General features: G+C 40.2%; 1 protein-coding gene and 1 non-coding gene across 2 annotated transcripts in view; both read left to right on the top strand.

Moving 5' to 3' along the window:
* Positions 1–1,229: 1,229 nt before the first annotated feature.
* LOC148048251 (signal recognition particle RNA) lies at positions 1,230–1,520 on the top strand. The gene has a single exon (XR_015696209.1).
* An 8,738-nt stretch (positions 1,521–10,258) lies between these two features.
* The window catches only part of LOC106545011 (keratin, type II cytoskeletal cochleal), a 14,859-nt gene continuing 8,033 nt past the window's right edge, over positions 10,259–17,084 (top strand). Inside the window, exons 1-5 of the mRNA XM_087710440.1 lie at positions 10,259–10,933; positions 12,188–12,402; positions 14,381–14,441; positions 14,564–14,659; positions 16,522–16,686. Coding sequence (XP_087566566.1) covers positions 10,355–10,933; positions 12,188–12,402; positions 14,381–14,441; positions 14,564–14,659; positions 16,522–16,686 — 1,116 coding nt within the window. The 5' untranslated portion in view covers positions 10,259–10,354. The remainder of the gene's footprint in view (positions 10,934–12,187; positions 12,403–14,380; positions 14,442–14,563; positions 14,660–16,521; positions 16,687–17,084) is intronic.

Genomic DNA, 17,084 nt, shown 5'->3' with positions numbered 1-17,084 from the left:
CCTAATCAAGAAGAGAGGGCAACTGGATAGAGATCTGAAAAACATATAGAACCTTATGGACTGGCATTAAAACCAAGTGAGTGAACATCTAAGAGTTATGAATCAGATATTTCTCTCTCTCTCTTTCTCTCAATCCATGAGACAATCCAGGGTTGTATGGGGAGAAAAATGGAAATGGAACAGCTATAATTAAATTTAGTTAATATGTAGTCTAGTTAAATTTAATTATAATTAAATTTAGGTTTCACAGATCATCCATGCATTGTTACATAAAACATGTCCCAGAAGAAGTGACTGAAGTTTAAAAAATCCACATATCCCATATGTGGAATATGATTGGAAAATTAACGTCATATTCAGCAAAAAAATGATACAGAAGAAGTTGGGCACCTTCTTACACTGCACAGTGACTTATTACATTAACAGCACCTTGAGGAAGTAATGATTCTCTTGGACTTTAATATGTAAAGTCATTTACTGGTACTAATGGTTCTTTCTTTAATGGTAGCTAGAATGAAACCCGAAATTCTGAAAAATATGTTGGGCAATCAAAGGAATCTCTACTTACTTCTTGCTGTAAAGTTGTTATGCTCCAGCTAGACTGTAATGCCAACACATTTCTTAGAAACCTTTGTGCTATGAAAATAAACAATCATGCTGAACCACATCAATCTAGATGAAAATTAATGCCATGATGATTAGTATTAACAAACACATTATATAGAAAGAGGTATTAGTAAGAGAAGGGAGCAGTAGGAATTGGCTACTGACTCAAGATTAAATCGTTAAGCAACCCTTAATTTTAGTTGTGGTGTAACCAACACAAAATAGACCGTTTCAGCGATTTCTGGAATGCTGGACTAGTTTCAAAAGGCTACAGCAAGTGTACACAGGGCAGCCTGGAACATTTTTCAAAATTTAAGGTGTGGTAGATTATAATGTCATCACACTGCCTCAAAATGTGGTTCAGTCTTTTGGAATCTGCTGCAACAGTCATCTTACCCAATGCCATAACCTTTTGAAAAGGCCACAGTTATTTCACCTGCTTAATTTGGATATAAGTGAAGGTGGCTGATGAGAATTTGATCCTGAAGAAATTACTGGAGACAAAATAAAAAAAAGAAGATAGAAAATAATATTATTTTTCTGACTACGTACATAGTTACTGCCTTGCTACCAGAAACATTTCAGAGGATTTTCCATTACGCCAGATCTGTTGTAGCTGAGCAGGCGGGCACGGTGGTGCGCACCTGTAATCCAGCTACTCTGGAGGCTGAGGCTTGCGGATCCTTTGAGCTCAGGTATTCTGGGCTGCAGTGGACTACACCGATTGGGTGTCCGCACTACGTTCAGCATCAATATGGTGATCCCTAGGGACCCGAGGGCCACCAGATTGCCTAAGGAGGTGTGAATTGGCCCAGGTCAGAGATGGAGCAGGTGATAGCTGAGGAGACAGGGAATAGATTGAACAATAGCCTTTGTGTTTTTAATGTTAGCAATTGGAAAATGTGGTGGCTCAGTGGCTCAGACGCTGAGCTTGTTGATCAGAAAGGTCAGCAGTTCAATGGCTCGAATGCTTAGTGCCGCATAATGGAGTGAGCTCCCTTTACTTGTCCCAGCTTCTGCCAACCTAGCAGTCCAAAAGCATGTAAAAATGCAAGTAGAAACATAGGAACCACCTTTGGTGGGAAGATAACAGTGTTCCATGCCCCTTCGGCATTTAGTCATGCCGGCCATATGACCACAGAGACATCTTCGGACAACACTGGCTTTTCAACTTTGAAATGGAGATGAGCACCGCCCACTAGAGTTGGGAATGACTAGCACATGTGCGCAAAGGGAACCTTTACCTTTAATTGGAGGAAGACCCTGATCAGCCACAGTGATCTCTGTACTTCCTCAATATGTTCAATTTGGCATGAGAATTGCAGGGTGATTTCATTTGACTTTGGATAAAGAGAGAAACAGTGATGTGCCCATAAAGACATTTCTATCAAGCGCAGAGAATTAAGAGACCAGGCAATTCAAATGAATATATAGGTTTATTGTCAGTGTGAAGGGACTTCAGATCAATGATGCATTTGACCCCTCTCTCGGGCTCAGCTTGGTCATCTCCTATAGTTTCATTTCAAATATCACAGCATTGACTTTGCAAAATTGCAACTCCCCCCAAATTTTAAAGGAAAGCATAACTTTCCAGATATTGCTAGCATAGTCAATGGTGGTTTTCTCCTATTTCTCCAAGTGTGCTTGTTGGCAGTTCTAGGTCAATCAAAAAAAAATACAGCATACAAGGTATTTCTGGTTTTTTTTTTTTTAATTTTATTTTTAGCCTAAGGAGGCTACAAAAATGTTTTCTGTCATAACCTAAGGGAGTGAAATTTGGTTAACACATTCAAACAAACCTAGAGCTCTCCCTTCCCTTTGTGTATGTTTCTGTAGGTGTTGAATGTAGTAAATTATTGGACCATCTAACTGCTTTGCCTTTATTCTACCAGCAATGTACTGTTTCTACTACAATGCTGCTATGCCTATCCAAAAACTAGCTGCTATTACTATATTCTTCAAAGCATTAATATCTAGGGGGTCTCAGAAAAATGTAGCTGGCAACCTCTGTGATGATGCAGTGCTTGGGATTGTAGGCTAACTCTGCCCACTGCCAGAAGTTCGATCCTGACCAGCTCAATGTTAACTCAGTTTTCCAACCTTCCGAGGTCGGTAAAATGAGGACCCAGTTTGTTGGAGGGGGCAATACGCTGACTCAGTAAACCGCTTTGAGAGGGCTGTAAAACACTGTGAAACAGTATTAAAAAATCTAAGTGTTATTGCTGGTTAACAAAATGAGGATCTTCTTTCGTGTGTCTTTGGAAACTTTTTTGGATATCTGCAGAATTCACCCAACCTGTACTATCTTATTCTGCCTCATCACTGATTTGGAATCAGTTTAAAACTTCAACAGACAGTGACTACCCAATTCCATCTCCGTTTTCTTATTTTCCTTAGAGCCCAACTCCATCGCTATTAACTTCCTGCTACTTCAACTTTCATCCCCATAAGAAACTCTGTGCATGTACAAAATTTTATGTGGTTTTCTCTCCACTCTTTTCCAGTCTCTAGGAGACCACAAGGGCAGATTATGTTTATGAGTTCAAGTGACGGGATAATAAATTGTGTTTACCTCTTCTGTTCTATCAGCTTTCAACCTTCGGCTTCATCTCCTTCAGGCCAGTAGTCTTTGGTCCCAAAGGCAGGAGGCAGGGGTGAAATTCAGCAGGTTCTGACAGGTTCTGGAGAACCGGTAGCAGAATTTTTGAGTAGTTCGGAGAACCGGCAAATGCTACTGCTGGCTGGCTCCAGTGTGGGGTGGGAATGGAGATTTTGCAGTATCCTTCCCCCAGGAGTGGGGAGGGCATGGAGATTTTGCAGTATCCTTCTCCCAGGAGTGGGGAGGGAATGAGATTTTGCAGTATCCTTCCCCTGCCACGCCCACCAAGCCACACCCACAGAACCGGTATTTTAAAAAATGAATTTCACCAATGCATTATGAGTCTATACCCATAGACTCCAAAGATACAATCCATTTTCACAGCAGGAGTGCTGCATTTTGGACCAGTTCTGATATGTGGTCTTCAAAAAATATTCAGCTGATCACCAATTAGTTTTCACTCATTATTAAATAATACTTCATGATTGCAGATTAAAGAAGACTGTCGCCTTGAGGATTAGAGATGACTGTCACCATAATTGCAAACCTTGCTTCAGTCTCACTTAGCAATATTTTGTTTTGTTCAATCCATGCCTTTAACTCTTCAAGAAATATATACTATGAGGAAGGAGGGAAGGGTATTGTGTAATTGACATCTCTTTTTCCAGTCCTAATATATTGATAAGCATGGAATAATGCATAAAGTAACTCACAGATATGAGTTGCTGATCAGCCCTGTGCATTTATGACCTTTCCACTCTGTGCAATTTGAAAAATTACAAGCCATTGCAGGCAAGTATGGTGAGGATTTGCATGAAAGCAATGCAAGGCGATGATTCAAAGGATGCTAATAAAAATTGGGGAAACTATGAACCAGGTAAAAAAAAATGTAATTATCACAATATTGTGTCCTAATATGCAAAAGGACAATACTTTAATTCAAAGGGTCTACTTCAAGGTGATGATTCAAAGGATACTAATAAAAATTGGGGAAACTATGAACCAGGTTAAAAAAAAATGTAATTATCACAATATTGTGTCCTAATATGCAAAAGGGCAATACTTTAATTCAAAGAGTCTACTTTGAAGAGGTGTCAAACTCAATTTCATTGAGGGTTGCATCTGGGTTGTGTTTGACCTGGGGGGGGGCAGGTAGGAGTTTGGAGTTTGGAGTTTTATTTCATTTGTATGCCGCCCTTTTCCCTGTAAGGGACTCAAGGCGGGTCACAACTCAAACAAGGGAAGGGGGATACAGACCATTGACAACAACACAAAACAATACATAATTAAAAATGCAACAATCATACCATTCGAGATAGGGGCAACGATTCTTTAGCCCCAGGCCTGTCGGAACAGCCAGGTTTTAAGGGCTATGCGGAAGGCCTGGAGGGTGGTGAGGGTGCGAATCTCCATGGGGAGTTCATTCCAGAGGGTCGGAGCAGCAACAGAGAAGGCTCTCCTCCGGGTAGTCGCCAGTCGACACTGGCCGGCGGATGGAATTCGGAGGAGGCCTAGTCTGTGCGATCTAATCAGTCTGGTGGAGGTAATTGGCAGCAGGCGGTCTCTCAAGTACCCAGGTCCAATACCATGAAGGGCTTTATAAGTGACGACTAGCACCTTGAAGCGTATCTGGAGACCAATAGGCAGCCAGTGCAGCTCGCGGAGGATAGGTGTTACGTGGGTGAACCGAGGTGCACCCACAATCGCTTGCGCGGCTGCATTCTGGACAAGCTGAAGTCGCCGAATACTCTTCAAGGGCTGCCCCATGTAGAGCACGTTGCAGTAGTAGGCAGCACCAGGGTGGGCATAGCCAGCTCAACGTTACTCTATGGTGGTCTGGGCGGGGCTGGGGGGATCTTGCTGCAGCCCTTTGCCAGCAAAAACAGAGCTCAGGTGGAGGCTTTGTTTTCACTGGCAGAGGCACTGCAGGCCAGAACCTTTGCTGTTTCCAGGGTGGCCCCATGGGTCAGATCAAAGCACCCTACGGGCCAGATTCACCCTGCAGGCCTTGTGTTTGACACCCCTGGTCTACTGGTTAAGGTTCATTGAGTGGAAACCATCTACAACTGACACCATTTTCACAGCTTTATTGAAAATTTGACTGCCCTGGTTTTCGTTGCTCATTGTTAGGAATACGATGCAACACTAAAGAAACCTTTTCAACCTTATTCAGCAGGTGTGTTTTCTTCCATAGCAGGAAAGAATGTTAATTACACTACATTATTTTTAAAAACAGTCTAAAAGGACGAAGCCTAATGTAAATATTAGGATGTGGGAATGGAAGACAAGAATCCATGTCCGTTACCTTTTCTGGATGTAAATTGTAAACAGTGATTTAAAAAGGAGGATTAGAAAATTTTGTTACTAAATATTATGGATGTTTAGCTAGAATAGGACATAAGGATTCAGTGCTATTGGAGGATTTTAGAAATAGTAAATGAAATGCCAGTATGTGGTTATGTATTAAATCTTGGTATATTTTATGATGAAGGACGTTTAAACAATTATAGTCAAATGAAAATAGCAATAGCAGGTTTTGCTAGAAAATGGATGTATGATGATGATAACATGTATAAATATATCTGAGTTAAAATACTTGAGTTAATATGAATTATGCTTGATGACTGTGGAAGAGATGCACGAAAGACTTTTGTAACCAACTGATACACTTTCTACAGTATGTAAAGAAGGAAGATTCTTTGTGTTTGTTCTGAAATTTTTTTAAAAAATATTTTTTTTAAAAAGAATCCTTGTCCGTTTCCTCACCAATGAGTTGCATCACCTTCGAGAGACCATCCAGCCTTTATTGGTGATACAAAGCCTTTCTGCACTGCTGTACCTTGGCAGAATGATGCTTGGATGATTCTAGAAGAAACTATAAGCTCCCCGGCAGGAAATATTATTTATTTGTATCGCAGTAACTTGTGGATTCTCTATTCATCAGAAAATATTTTAAAATTTAGCAAGAGAGGGAAAGACTTGTGTCGGATTTTATGGCTATCTTTGCAATGGTTGCTAAATGAATCTCATGGTTGTTAAGTGAATCCAACTTCCCCTCTTTGACTTTTCTTGTTGTAAGCCAGCTGAGAAGGTCGCAAGTGGCAATCCCATGACCCTGGCATGCTGCAACTGTCATAAATACACACCAATTGCCAAGCGTTTGAATTTTGATTACTTGAGTAAGATGAAGGAGCTGTCATAAGTCACATTTTTCAATGCCGTTGTTACTTCCAATGGTCTCTAAATGAAAGGTTGTTCTGTAAGTCAAGGATTACCTGTAAATATCTAAAAAAAAAAAGAAATACAAATTATACTTTGAAACAGTAAAATTAAAGTTTTTCAACAATGGTCCCCATGTTTTCTTTTCCTCCTAGAGTAATAGAGGAACAGAGGATGGAAAAAGTATTTTTCTCAGAGTAATAAAGGGAGTCAATAGAGTATCTGCATACCTCTTGTGAAAAACAATCCAGCTGGAATATCTCAGGTGTCTGATGCAAGTACTATATAGAACTCTGAATAAGTACCCAGGGTTTCCTCATCCCGTTCCAGATTTTTTTAAATGTCATTTAGAGAATAGGCAATTTCATGTGCCGGCTTGTCTCTTCTGAAAAACAATTAAGTTGGGGAGCCTGGTGTCTGATGAGCAGAGGTTTCAAAGTACCCCAATTTTTTGCTATTCTTTTTCGTCTTCCTAGTTTCAGTAATCTCTTACAATGATTGCAGAGAATGCACAATCTACATTTCATCTCAAGTACTTTCTTCCACCACCACACCCCTTTTTTTTCTAGTGCAATGTAACAGAATTGCGACTTTCCATTGCAAATCAAATTGGGAAAATCACAAGTACCTTCCGGATCTTGAGGATTCAGATCCATCTTTATAAGACTTTTTATCTGAATCAAAGCAAATGGAATACAGAACTCGCAGCAGCGATAAGTTCATTCTATTTAAAGGAAATCATTCTACGCCAGGGGTGTCAAACTCAATGTCATTAAAGGCCGCATCAGGGTTGTGTTTGACCTTGGAGGGCCAGGGTGGGCATGGCCAGGATGTGTGTGGCTAGCTCAACGTCACTGATGTTTGGGGCGCCTGTGGTGGTCCGAGCACTCTGCCAGCAAAAACGGGCTCTCAAGCTCTGTTTTCGTCGTAGCCGAAAACAGACCGCCTGCATCCCTTCCGAGCTCCATTTTCACTGGCAGAGGCACAGCTGGGCCGCTCCTTTTCTGTTTCCATGGTGGCCCCGTGGGCCAGTTCTAAGCACCCAACAGGCCGGATGTGGCCCCCCATACTTGGGTTTTGACACCCCTGTTCTACGCAACCCCTATTTTCCCCCTTGATCTCTTAATTGGTGCCATAGCTATGCCATCTCAGCTACCTTTAGTTGAAATATTCAGATTTTGTGACTGACTTTGATCAATACAAAGCAAGCATTGTAATACTGAATGAGTTCGTAGAGTATAAGAAGTACTTATTGAAATATGCAGTGTGTCCGTGCATTGATTGTTCAGCACTAAATCCCACACCGAATGCTTTTTCATTTCAACTTCTGAACTGACTTCTGCCCAAGGGACCAAGGAACAGCTGGGAGGGACAAAGGTTTATACAAATCACACAAGAATTAAGGTGCGCTCAATTGTTTCACTTCCAAGGTGACAGCACCCCCTTGCTACAGCATACGTTTCCCTTGTGGTTGAGGTTTCCTTCCACATAATATCTCCTGTACAATCAAGGATATTATGCCTCTGGTGTGAATGACTCAAATTACTGGCAACACATAGTGACAGGAATGCTTGAAAATGAAGCAAAAGACTCTTCAGAATGCTATGAGGAAATCAATTGGCACTTCGATTCAGGTTCTATCAAGATTCTCAATAGACTGAGGAGGGTGGAAAAAAATGCCAGTAACAATTCATATCATCACCCAAATCTCGGATAGACTTCAAAATGATGGGACAATGCTGATGCCCTGCAGCCATTCAAGTTTGGATAGGCTTGTATCTCACAGGTCTTATGCAAATTCTTATTCTTCTGGGGTGGATCTGCCCATTCTACTAGTCTTACCACATAGTTGTCTTCTCTGTATGTAAATGTAATAAAATTGCATATGTCAGCTATTGGGGGTAGCACCAAGTGGCTTCTGTGAGGCTTCCTAGTAGTTTCAGATCCATAGAAGACTCATTTAGATGGAATTTAACAGTGTGACATGCCCTTCAAACGTCTTTTAGAGTTAAGAAGCCACGATGTGATCCATTAGTGCCGTCCAAAAGAAGCATCCAGACTCAACAGATTTCAGATTGTGAACTGATCAGTTACTGGAGTATTCAAAAGAAGAGTTCCTCATGTGCACAATTTTTCCTAAAAGCAATGGTTCTCCTAAGGCCACAATTCATTATGGGAAAGGACAACATAAAATTAACTCTCACTGTCAAAATTTGCCCTTCATGACTTCCTTTCAATTTTCTAGTCTTTGGTTCTGGAGTAATGCCACCAAGACTATTTCAGAATAAACGATTTAAAAATTATAAGGTACATGTGGCTGCATGTATGAACAGAGCGAGGCAAAGGAAGATATATGCATAATAGAAATCGGCTATGGGAATATTCCTTTAATTTTAATAAAAAAAATAAAATAGGAGTCTTCTTGCCAAAACTAAATGTAATAATAATAAAAATAATGTTTATTTAATAGACAATTCCCATCAGAATCTTTGTGGGTAGTGATGATGGGGGGAATTCAACGTGAGTTTCTTCATTTGAATTATTGTGATCCGTATAAATATTATTTCTAAATAAAATGTATTCCTCTGTTTAAATAAAAAGCTAATTGTACAAGCCAATAACAAGTATGGGAATATGTTGATGTTAGTAGCCTAAAGCTTAAAAAAAAATACTTTTTTTTAAGGTCACGTTTCTTTTTTTTAAAATCCTGGATATTTAAACCCCAAAAATATGTAAAGCAAGTGCAGCAGAATCTTTTCCTCCAGGCAGTGGTCCTCCTTCTTTTTACAGGAGTGAAAGATCACAGATAAAAGCATAAAATTTCATCGCCGGTAGACATAATCTTGTCCAGCTGCACTTGTTCATGTTCTTGCAATTAGAGTTTCCCCAAGAGTTAGTTGTGCAGCTTCTGCTTAAGTACTTTTCGCAAAAGAGAGCTCTTAATTTCCCAAAGCAATCAAACCCCCCAGTCCAATAGCAATTATCCTTTGGAAACATTCCGCTAAATCATAACAGATAGGGGTACCATTCCTTGCTTTTTTAGGAATATTTTAATCTGAAGTGTATGCAAACCACCAGCTGATCTAAAGAACCTTCTGATCCCAAGTTGTAGTATTCCCAAACAAAAGTAACTTCAGGACTTGTTTAAGAGAAGATATTTACAATGGCGTTCCGACACCTACAGCCACCTACACAGAAATGCAGAAGTCTTACACAAGGATCATTAGCGATGTGCCAAAGGTGTCTCAAACATACACACTGTATGCAGATTACTTGGGATTCAATCCATTGAATGTGCACAACCAAGACTTTAACTCCAGGGACCTGATACAGCTCATAAAGGATCACCTATGGACCCAAATAAAGTTAATTTACTGTAAGGTATCTGGTCCACCTCACAAGTTTGCTCACAGTGCCCAACACACTGAAGACCCTAGACAGCTCTTGACAGATTGAAAAAAAAACCATATCTGACATATTTTTGTATGATCAGAATTGTAGCTGCTTTCCTTACATTTGACTAAGGCAGTTGAGTAGCCAGAGTGTAAATGTGTGCAGTCTTGTGATTATTATGCTCTCCTTTTATTTGCTTTCCTGCTAATGAAACAGTCTCCTAAAAATAAAAAAGGGAAAAACGTTGATCCCTTCAAGATCTTTCTCTCTGACACATAAACTCTTTGCACCAGTTCTGTAAGTGTTATTTTTACCAGAGTAGGCGTGTCACAGAAGACAAGTTGCAGCAAGGCACTTCAAATGTTTGAGTATCCAATTGTCTCAAATTCTGTGCCAGGTTCTTTCCCAAACAGATAAAAGGGGAGGTTTCCTGCTCCTTTATATCAGAGAGGTTCTGCCTTTTGCTTTCTCTGCTTTCTCTGCAGTGCTGCTTATCATCCACAACTTTCTTCATCTTCTCGCTCCAAGTAAACCATCATGAGTCGTGTTTCCTATCGAACATCCTCCGGAGGAGCTAGCAGAGGCTTTACCTCCGGCTCTGCAATTGTTGGTGGTAGCGGTGGTGGGAGAGGCAATTTCAGCTCCTACTCGGTCTCTCGAGTTGGAGGAGCAAGAGCTGGAGGGGGTGGCGGCTATGGAGTTGGCGGATTTGGCAGCCGAAGCCTGCACAACATGGGCGGAAGCAAGCGAATTGCCTATGGTACCGTTTGTGGAGGTCTAAGATCTGGCTATGGTGGAGGATATGGCATTGGTGGGGGATCTGGTTTTGGTTTTGGCATGGGTGCAGGTGGAGCTGGCTATGGCATGGGTGGAGGTGGAGCTGGCTATGGCATGGGTGGGGGTGCTGGGGGTTTTATGGTAGGTGGACCAGCCTTTGTAAGAGGTGGTCCAGGTTTTCCAGTTTGCCCCCCTGGTGGCATCCAAGAAGTGACCATCAACCAACAACTCTTGCAACCTCTCAATCTTGAGATTGACCCAGAGATTCAGCGAGTGCGTTCTCAAGAAAGAGAACAGATCAAGACACTCAACAACAAATTTGCCTCCTTTATTGACAAGGTAAGAGGGAGTGATTTTACTTGATCTTTGGGGCCCATAAATTTGAAGTAACCCTTCACAAACTTAAGTCAATTCAATGGCTATTTATCAGTTATCTTTGAGTGCCCTCTGATAAGGTCACATTTGATATAGACAGATGAGCAATAACAGACAATTATTTCTAATATTGTCCAAAGTCATCATCAAATTGTTGAATTAACTTTTTTATTCTGAGGATGAAGGGTCATGTAAAATAACGGGAGGACTTCTAGCCCAAGATCTGATGAAAAATAAAGCTCCAGTTATAGACAATTTAAATAGTTCAGTTTCAAAGTCAACGATTGCCATTCTTAAATATGACAGTGTTGAGAATAAAGCAGTTATTTCCTCTGTTTTTCTGGATTTGTGTACTTAGTTTGTGTATCCTTTGTGGAATGCACAAATACCAACCCTAACTGAAGCCAATTTATCAAAGACATCTTTTAAAAATAGATGGCACAGATACGGTAAATGCTGAAGCCAAGAAAGGATGCTTTATATATTCACTGCAGATAACAAAAGGAATTCACACCCAAATTATAATACCGTTATTAATCCAGCTTGCAGCTTGGCATTGTTTGGGAGGGGAGCATGATAACATGTAACATTCTATCATTGCTTTGGATGTTGTAATCTCATTGCCATGTTCAGGGCTCTCTGCACACTGTAGAGTGTGTGTGCGATTTCACTGAAGTTGTGGAGATTAGGTTATGGAGAATAAAAATATAATTGCTAAGTGATCGCCCTGAAAAGTACATATTTTTAAACTTATTTTTCATGTCACTTGAAACAGCAGCTCCGTTCCCTGCTAGTTTTCACAACCTCCTCTTTGGCCCCCATTTTTTCCCCTTCCCTTTTCAGCCTCCTTTGCTACTTTTTGTCCCTGCTGAATTGCTGTTTTTTTAAAAAAAATGTTCTCTTGTTTGATTTGTCTGCACACGGTTGACACCATCTAGAGTTGGGGAACTTTGCAGGGCTACATAAGAGACATAATGATTCTCTGCTCCAAGGAGCTTCCAATCTACCCAGTGAGAAGGGACCAGAAAAAATAAGACGGGGAAAAGCCATTCATGTTTTGTTTTAAGTGGCGCAAGGGCCAAAATGCCAACTGAAAGGTTTCCAGGAACAAGTGGGCCGTGCATCCATTCATTTCTTTCCCAAAGGAGCTCTCCCCACTGAAGTGTTAACTTTGCTTACCTGCCTCATTTTCATGGCTTTGTCTGTTCCATCTTGCAGGTCCGATTCTTGGAGCAGCAAAACAAAGTCCTTGAGACCAAATGGGACCTCTTACAACAGCAAGGGACTCAAGTTCAGCATCGCAACATTGAGCCTCTTTTTGAGGGATACATCAACAACCTCAGGAGGCAACTTGATTCTCTAGTAAATGAACGGGGAAGACTGGACTTGGAGCTGAGGAGCATGCAAGACATGGTGGAGGACTTTAAGAACAAGTGAGTAGTTTTCCGTTCTATTCCATTCAGTCTAACATATTGGGAGGGCTGAAACGGGCAAGATGGGAACCAGAGTTGCTTAGGCTAGACTGAACCGTTATGTCATCCCTGAGCAGAATCTCCATCTCTCAAGGCTGGGGAAATAATGGCCAAAAGTCCATTAAAAAAAACCAGGATAAAAACAACAACTCTAAAGCAGACTTCTATTTTTGTTCTGCCTGATTTCTGCATAAAGCTGTTTATGTAGGATAATTGTAAAGTTTCCACTGTAAGCAAATTCCTGACTGTCTGGAGATCCAAGACTTATTGCAAAGCCTGGTGTAACATTTTAGCTTACGTCTACATAAAAGATTGATATTTCTTGCTGAATATACAGCCCCATCCCATGCAATTCATTCCAAAGGGGCTTGCCACCAGATACAGTAAAAGAATCTGATATTAATTAACTGAATTAGAGCCTATACTAATTATCCAAATGCATAGAACATCAAACATTCTCCATTCACCTCAGACCATCCAATAAGCAGTAATGAATTCATTCTAGTGGGAAGAACCCTGTGCATTTGCACTGCATTCCTATCACAAAACCTGGATTTTGGATTTAGGGTGTATGGCTGTAACGTTTTTAAGAAATGAAATAATGAAATGAAATGAAATGAAATCAGATGGCAGCCAACACCCCTCCTTTCCTTCTCTAAAAGATTTGAGAGTTTTGTTTCACCTGTCTGATTTGCACCAAATGCAAGTTCCAAGGCAAGTGCTTCACAAATCCACATTATTAATATATTTATTCAGGTTGATAAAGGCTTTCATGGAGCTATAAATCTTAGCCATGAACCTCATGCCTAACCTAATTATTTATGTTCTTAGAAGTCTAGAAAATTTTGGCTGTGAACATTATGTCAGAATGAGATCAACGAATGCTAACTACTTCACAAGTATGCAATAGCTTGCTAAATAGCAAACAGAAGTAGAAAGGGGACAAAATAGATTCTGCTCTGTAGTTTGCAATCCTATGCCAAAGTTTAGTTTTTTCATACTCCCCCTTAATCACCCAGCCTTCTTTTCTGTATAGTTCAAATGAATTCAGGTTTAGAAATCCACGTGCTCAAAGGCAAAACAGATTAAGGCTATGGTCTTGCACCAAGCTGTTCAGAATTAATCTGTTAATTGCAAAACCCTCCCGTCCTTCTTTTGTTCATTCCAGCCCCACCTTTGCTCCCAGATAGTTTGATTTGGCGTATGTTACAGGGCTTCACAGAGAGATGCCTGCAATGTACAAGCTTATCTTGCCAAACCCTCACAAAAGAATTGCAAATTAAATCACACGCCGCTACAAATTAAATACTTCATTTAGACTTTTGCACAACTGTATATCTTTATAACAGTCTCTCTTGTGGCTTTTAGGAGCATTCTACAAACTGCGTGTCAGCTAGCTAGCTGGGGTGAACCTTCAGCAAGGAGATCTAATCTATCTGATAAGAATGTTGAATATGATGTGTCTTCCCACCAGACCTGTGGGTTTTAAATTCATGTCAGCTGTACTTCTTTGAAATTAAGACAATGTTAGATATACTATACCCCAAGTAGGTAAAACATGCAAATCTGCATCTAGTATTTGCAACATGTGGCTTCAAAACCACCATTACTGAGCCAAGCCATAAGCATCAAAATTGGGGCAAGCATTGCTACAACCATGTCTCAATTTAATAGCAGCTATAGTAATTCTGATTCTATCTATAAAATACTGCGAATCATAGTGTAGGCTGGAGGAATTCCAAGGATTGATCTTTCGAAAACAAACTAGGTTACTTTCAAGGAATAATTCAGTTGGCGTAGACTACTAAGATTTCTAGAATACACTGATAAAATGTGGATTTAGCTGTCTTATATACGGTCTATCTGAAGTAATGTTCAGTTCTCATATTGCAACCTATGCATATTACTAATACTATCATTCGTTCCTCTTGTCTAACAGATATGAAGATGAAATTAACAAGCGAACAGGTGCAGAGAATGAATTTGTGGTGCTCAAGAAGGTAATTGATTTGCCTACAATATTTGGGTCTCAGTGAAATGAAAAAGAACGTCTGAATGTGTTAAGCCGAGCAAGTTTGGTTTGTCCTCAAAATGCAGCAGACTTTTCTTCTGTTTTGTGCAGGATGTGGATGGCGCCTACATGAATAAGATTGAACTTGCTAGCAAATCAGACTCACTGAATGATGAAATTGAGTTCTTGAAAGCACTGTTTGAAGCGGTAAGTTTCCTTTATTACGTTACCAAAGGTTCTATTTCTAAACTTAAAATAAGCTCTAGATCTATATTCAGTCAGAAGACTAGAAAATTTAGTTCTCAATGTAAACCTAAGCTTGAACCTTAGAAAAAGCCTTAGTAAATCTAAATCTAAATCTAACTGAACCGCAGTGCCACAGTGGTTAGAGTGCAGTACTGCAGGCTACTTCTGCTGATCACCAGCTGCCAGCAGTTTGACAATTTGGGTCTCACCAGGCTCAAAGTTGATTTAGCCTTCCATCCTTCCAAGGCGGGTAAAATGAGGACCCAGATTGCTGGGGGTAATATGCTGATTCTGTAAACCGCTTAGAGAGGGCTGTAAAGCACTATGAAGCGGTATATAAGTCTAAGTGCTATTGCTATTGCTAAACCTTCTACATCTGACTAAAGGCAGAATCTTTCCAAGATCTGTTAATTGGAAGCACTTGGAATTGAATATGGCCTTCTATACATGCTGTGCTGGCTGGGGGATTCTGGGAGTTGAAGTCTACAAGACTTCAAGTCTCCAAGGTTGAGAAACACTGGACTATATTATCTCTCATCCCTTTAATTGATTCTCTTATATTTCTATTTGCTATGAAGTAGATTATAAATATATTGGAAGAAGAATTTTAAAAATGCTACTGAAAACAAACAAAAAATACCAATTCCCTTTCAGTACCAATAAAAACATATTTTTAAAATATTTTAATCCCGCCTTTATTCTTTTTATAAGTAACTAAAAATGGCGCACATACCTAGCATTCCTTCCTTCTCAATTTTCCTCACAACATCCCTGTGAAGTAGATTGAGCTGAGAGACAGTGAATGGTCCAAAATCACCCAGCCATTTCATGCCTAAGGTGGGACTAGAAATCCCATTTTCTAGCTTGGTGCCTTAACTTAACCACTAGACCAAACTGAATGTATTCAACATTTTATGTATCACTCTGAAACTTGATAAATTCTCCAATTTGAAGTCTCCCATTATGGGCATTTCCCCCCACCCTCACCGTATCCAATTATTTGTTAGCACATCAACTTAATGCAGCAGAAAGATATCAGTGTAAAAAAGGAAACTCTTGTCATTAAGAAAAGAAATAAGCAGACTATTTTCTTAGCAATGCTAAAAGAATGGGGAGTTAGAATTCCTAAGATGATCATAGCAGACTGATTTGTCGAAGCTTGTCATGTATATTTCTTAATGTTCCACTGCAGAAAATATTAGATCAGTTTTTCCTTCAGAAAGGATATACTTTCAAAGGTATCTTCCCTTCACCAGTTTCCACCTGCTTGGTTATGTGTTTGAAGAGCTGACTAAATGTTAAGGCAAGCAGAGACTTAATGCCATCAATTATCACATCTTTTGCAATATAAACTCAATTTCCTCCAGCTATTCCTGGATCAAGACAGAACTATATTTAAATAAGGCACCTCTATACTGCAGGGTTGTCTAGTCTGGACTTGATGCTAGGAAGCAATGGAAAAAAAAATACCCACCCACTTCCTTGGCAACTTTTCTGAGTGAAATTAATCACTTTGATCTGGAAACATTTATGAGTTACAGAACATATTTTGACTGAGCTTGGAATCCAGTTATTGTGAATAACATCTTTTTTTCACTAAAATTCCTAACTCTAACCAAAGGCATTACTAAGAAAACTAAAGGGCTGCTACAAATTGGAATATAAATTGAAAGGTTTCAAACAAATTGAATTAGGATTTCAGAAAGTTCTCTAGCCCTGTTAGGTACTTAATCCATTGTTCCATAACTGCTTCAACAAGACCATATTACTTTTGCCCCAGTGTCCAGGTGACCTAGTTTTTGTTTTATTTTTATTTTTTGCAGGAATTAAGTCAAATGCAGCAGCAAGTGTCAGATACCTCTGTCGTATTGTCCATGGACAACAACAGAAGCCTGGACTTGAATAGCATAATTGCTGAGGTCAAGGCGCAGTATGAAGATATTGCCAACAGGAGCCGGACTGAGGCCGAATCATGGTATCAAACCAAGGTTAGTAGATAGAATAATACATTCATTAAAGCCCTAGAGTAACTTTTCATAACTGGATAAGTTGGACTACAGTTCCCAGAATCCCCTGCATTAGAGGGTAGCACGTTGTAAATGCATTGTCTTCCCATCCTTGACAAAATTATGCCAGCATCAATTATGCCGGCGAGTGGCGCTGTCCTTCCAGATTTAATGGGCGAGTGAGAAGGAAAGAAACTGATGCACTCAACTGAGTGCATTTCCCCGCCCAGGGCGTTTCCTCCTGGTGGGAGAAGCAGCCATCAATCACACTCCAGAATATGCGGTGGCTCAGGATCAGAGATGGGTTGCTCCCGGTTCGGTGAACCGGTAGCAGTGGCAGCGGGAGGTTCTGCCCATCCGCCCAGACGCTTCTGCGTATG

The sequence above is a fragment of the Thamnophis sirtalis genome, unplaced genomic scaffold (genome assembly GCF_051295495.1).
Source record: "Thamnophis sirtalis isolate CommonGarterSnake01/CBP01778 unplaced genomic scaffold, rThaSir2_p1.2 scaffold_3, whole genome shotgun sequence".
NCBI lineage: Eukaryota > Metazoa > Chordata > Lepidosauria > Squamata > Natricidae > Thamnophis > Thamnophis sirtalis.
This window is presented reverse-complemented; position numbering and strand designations above follow the sequence as displayed.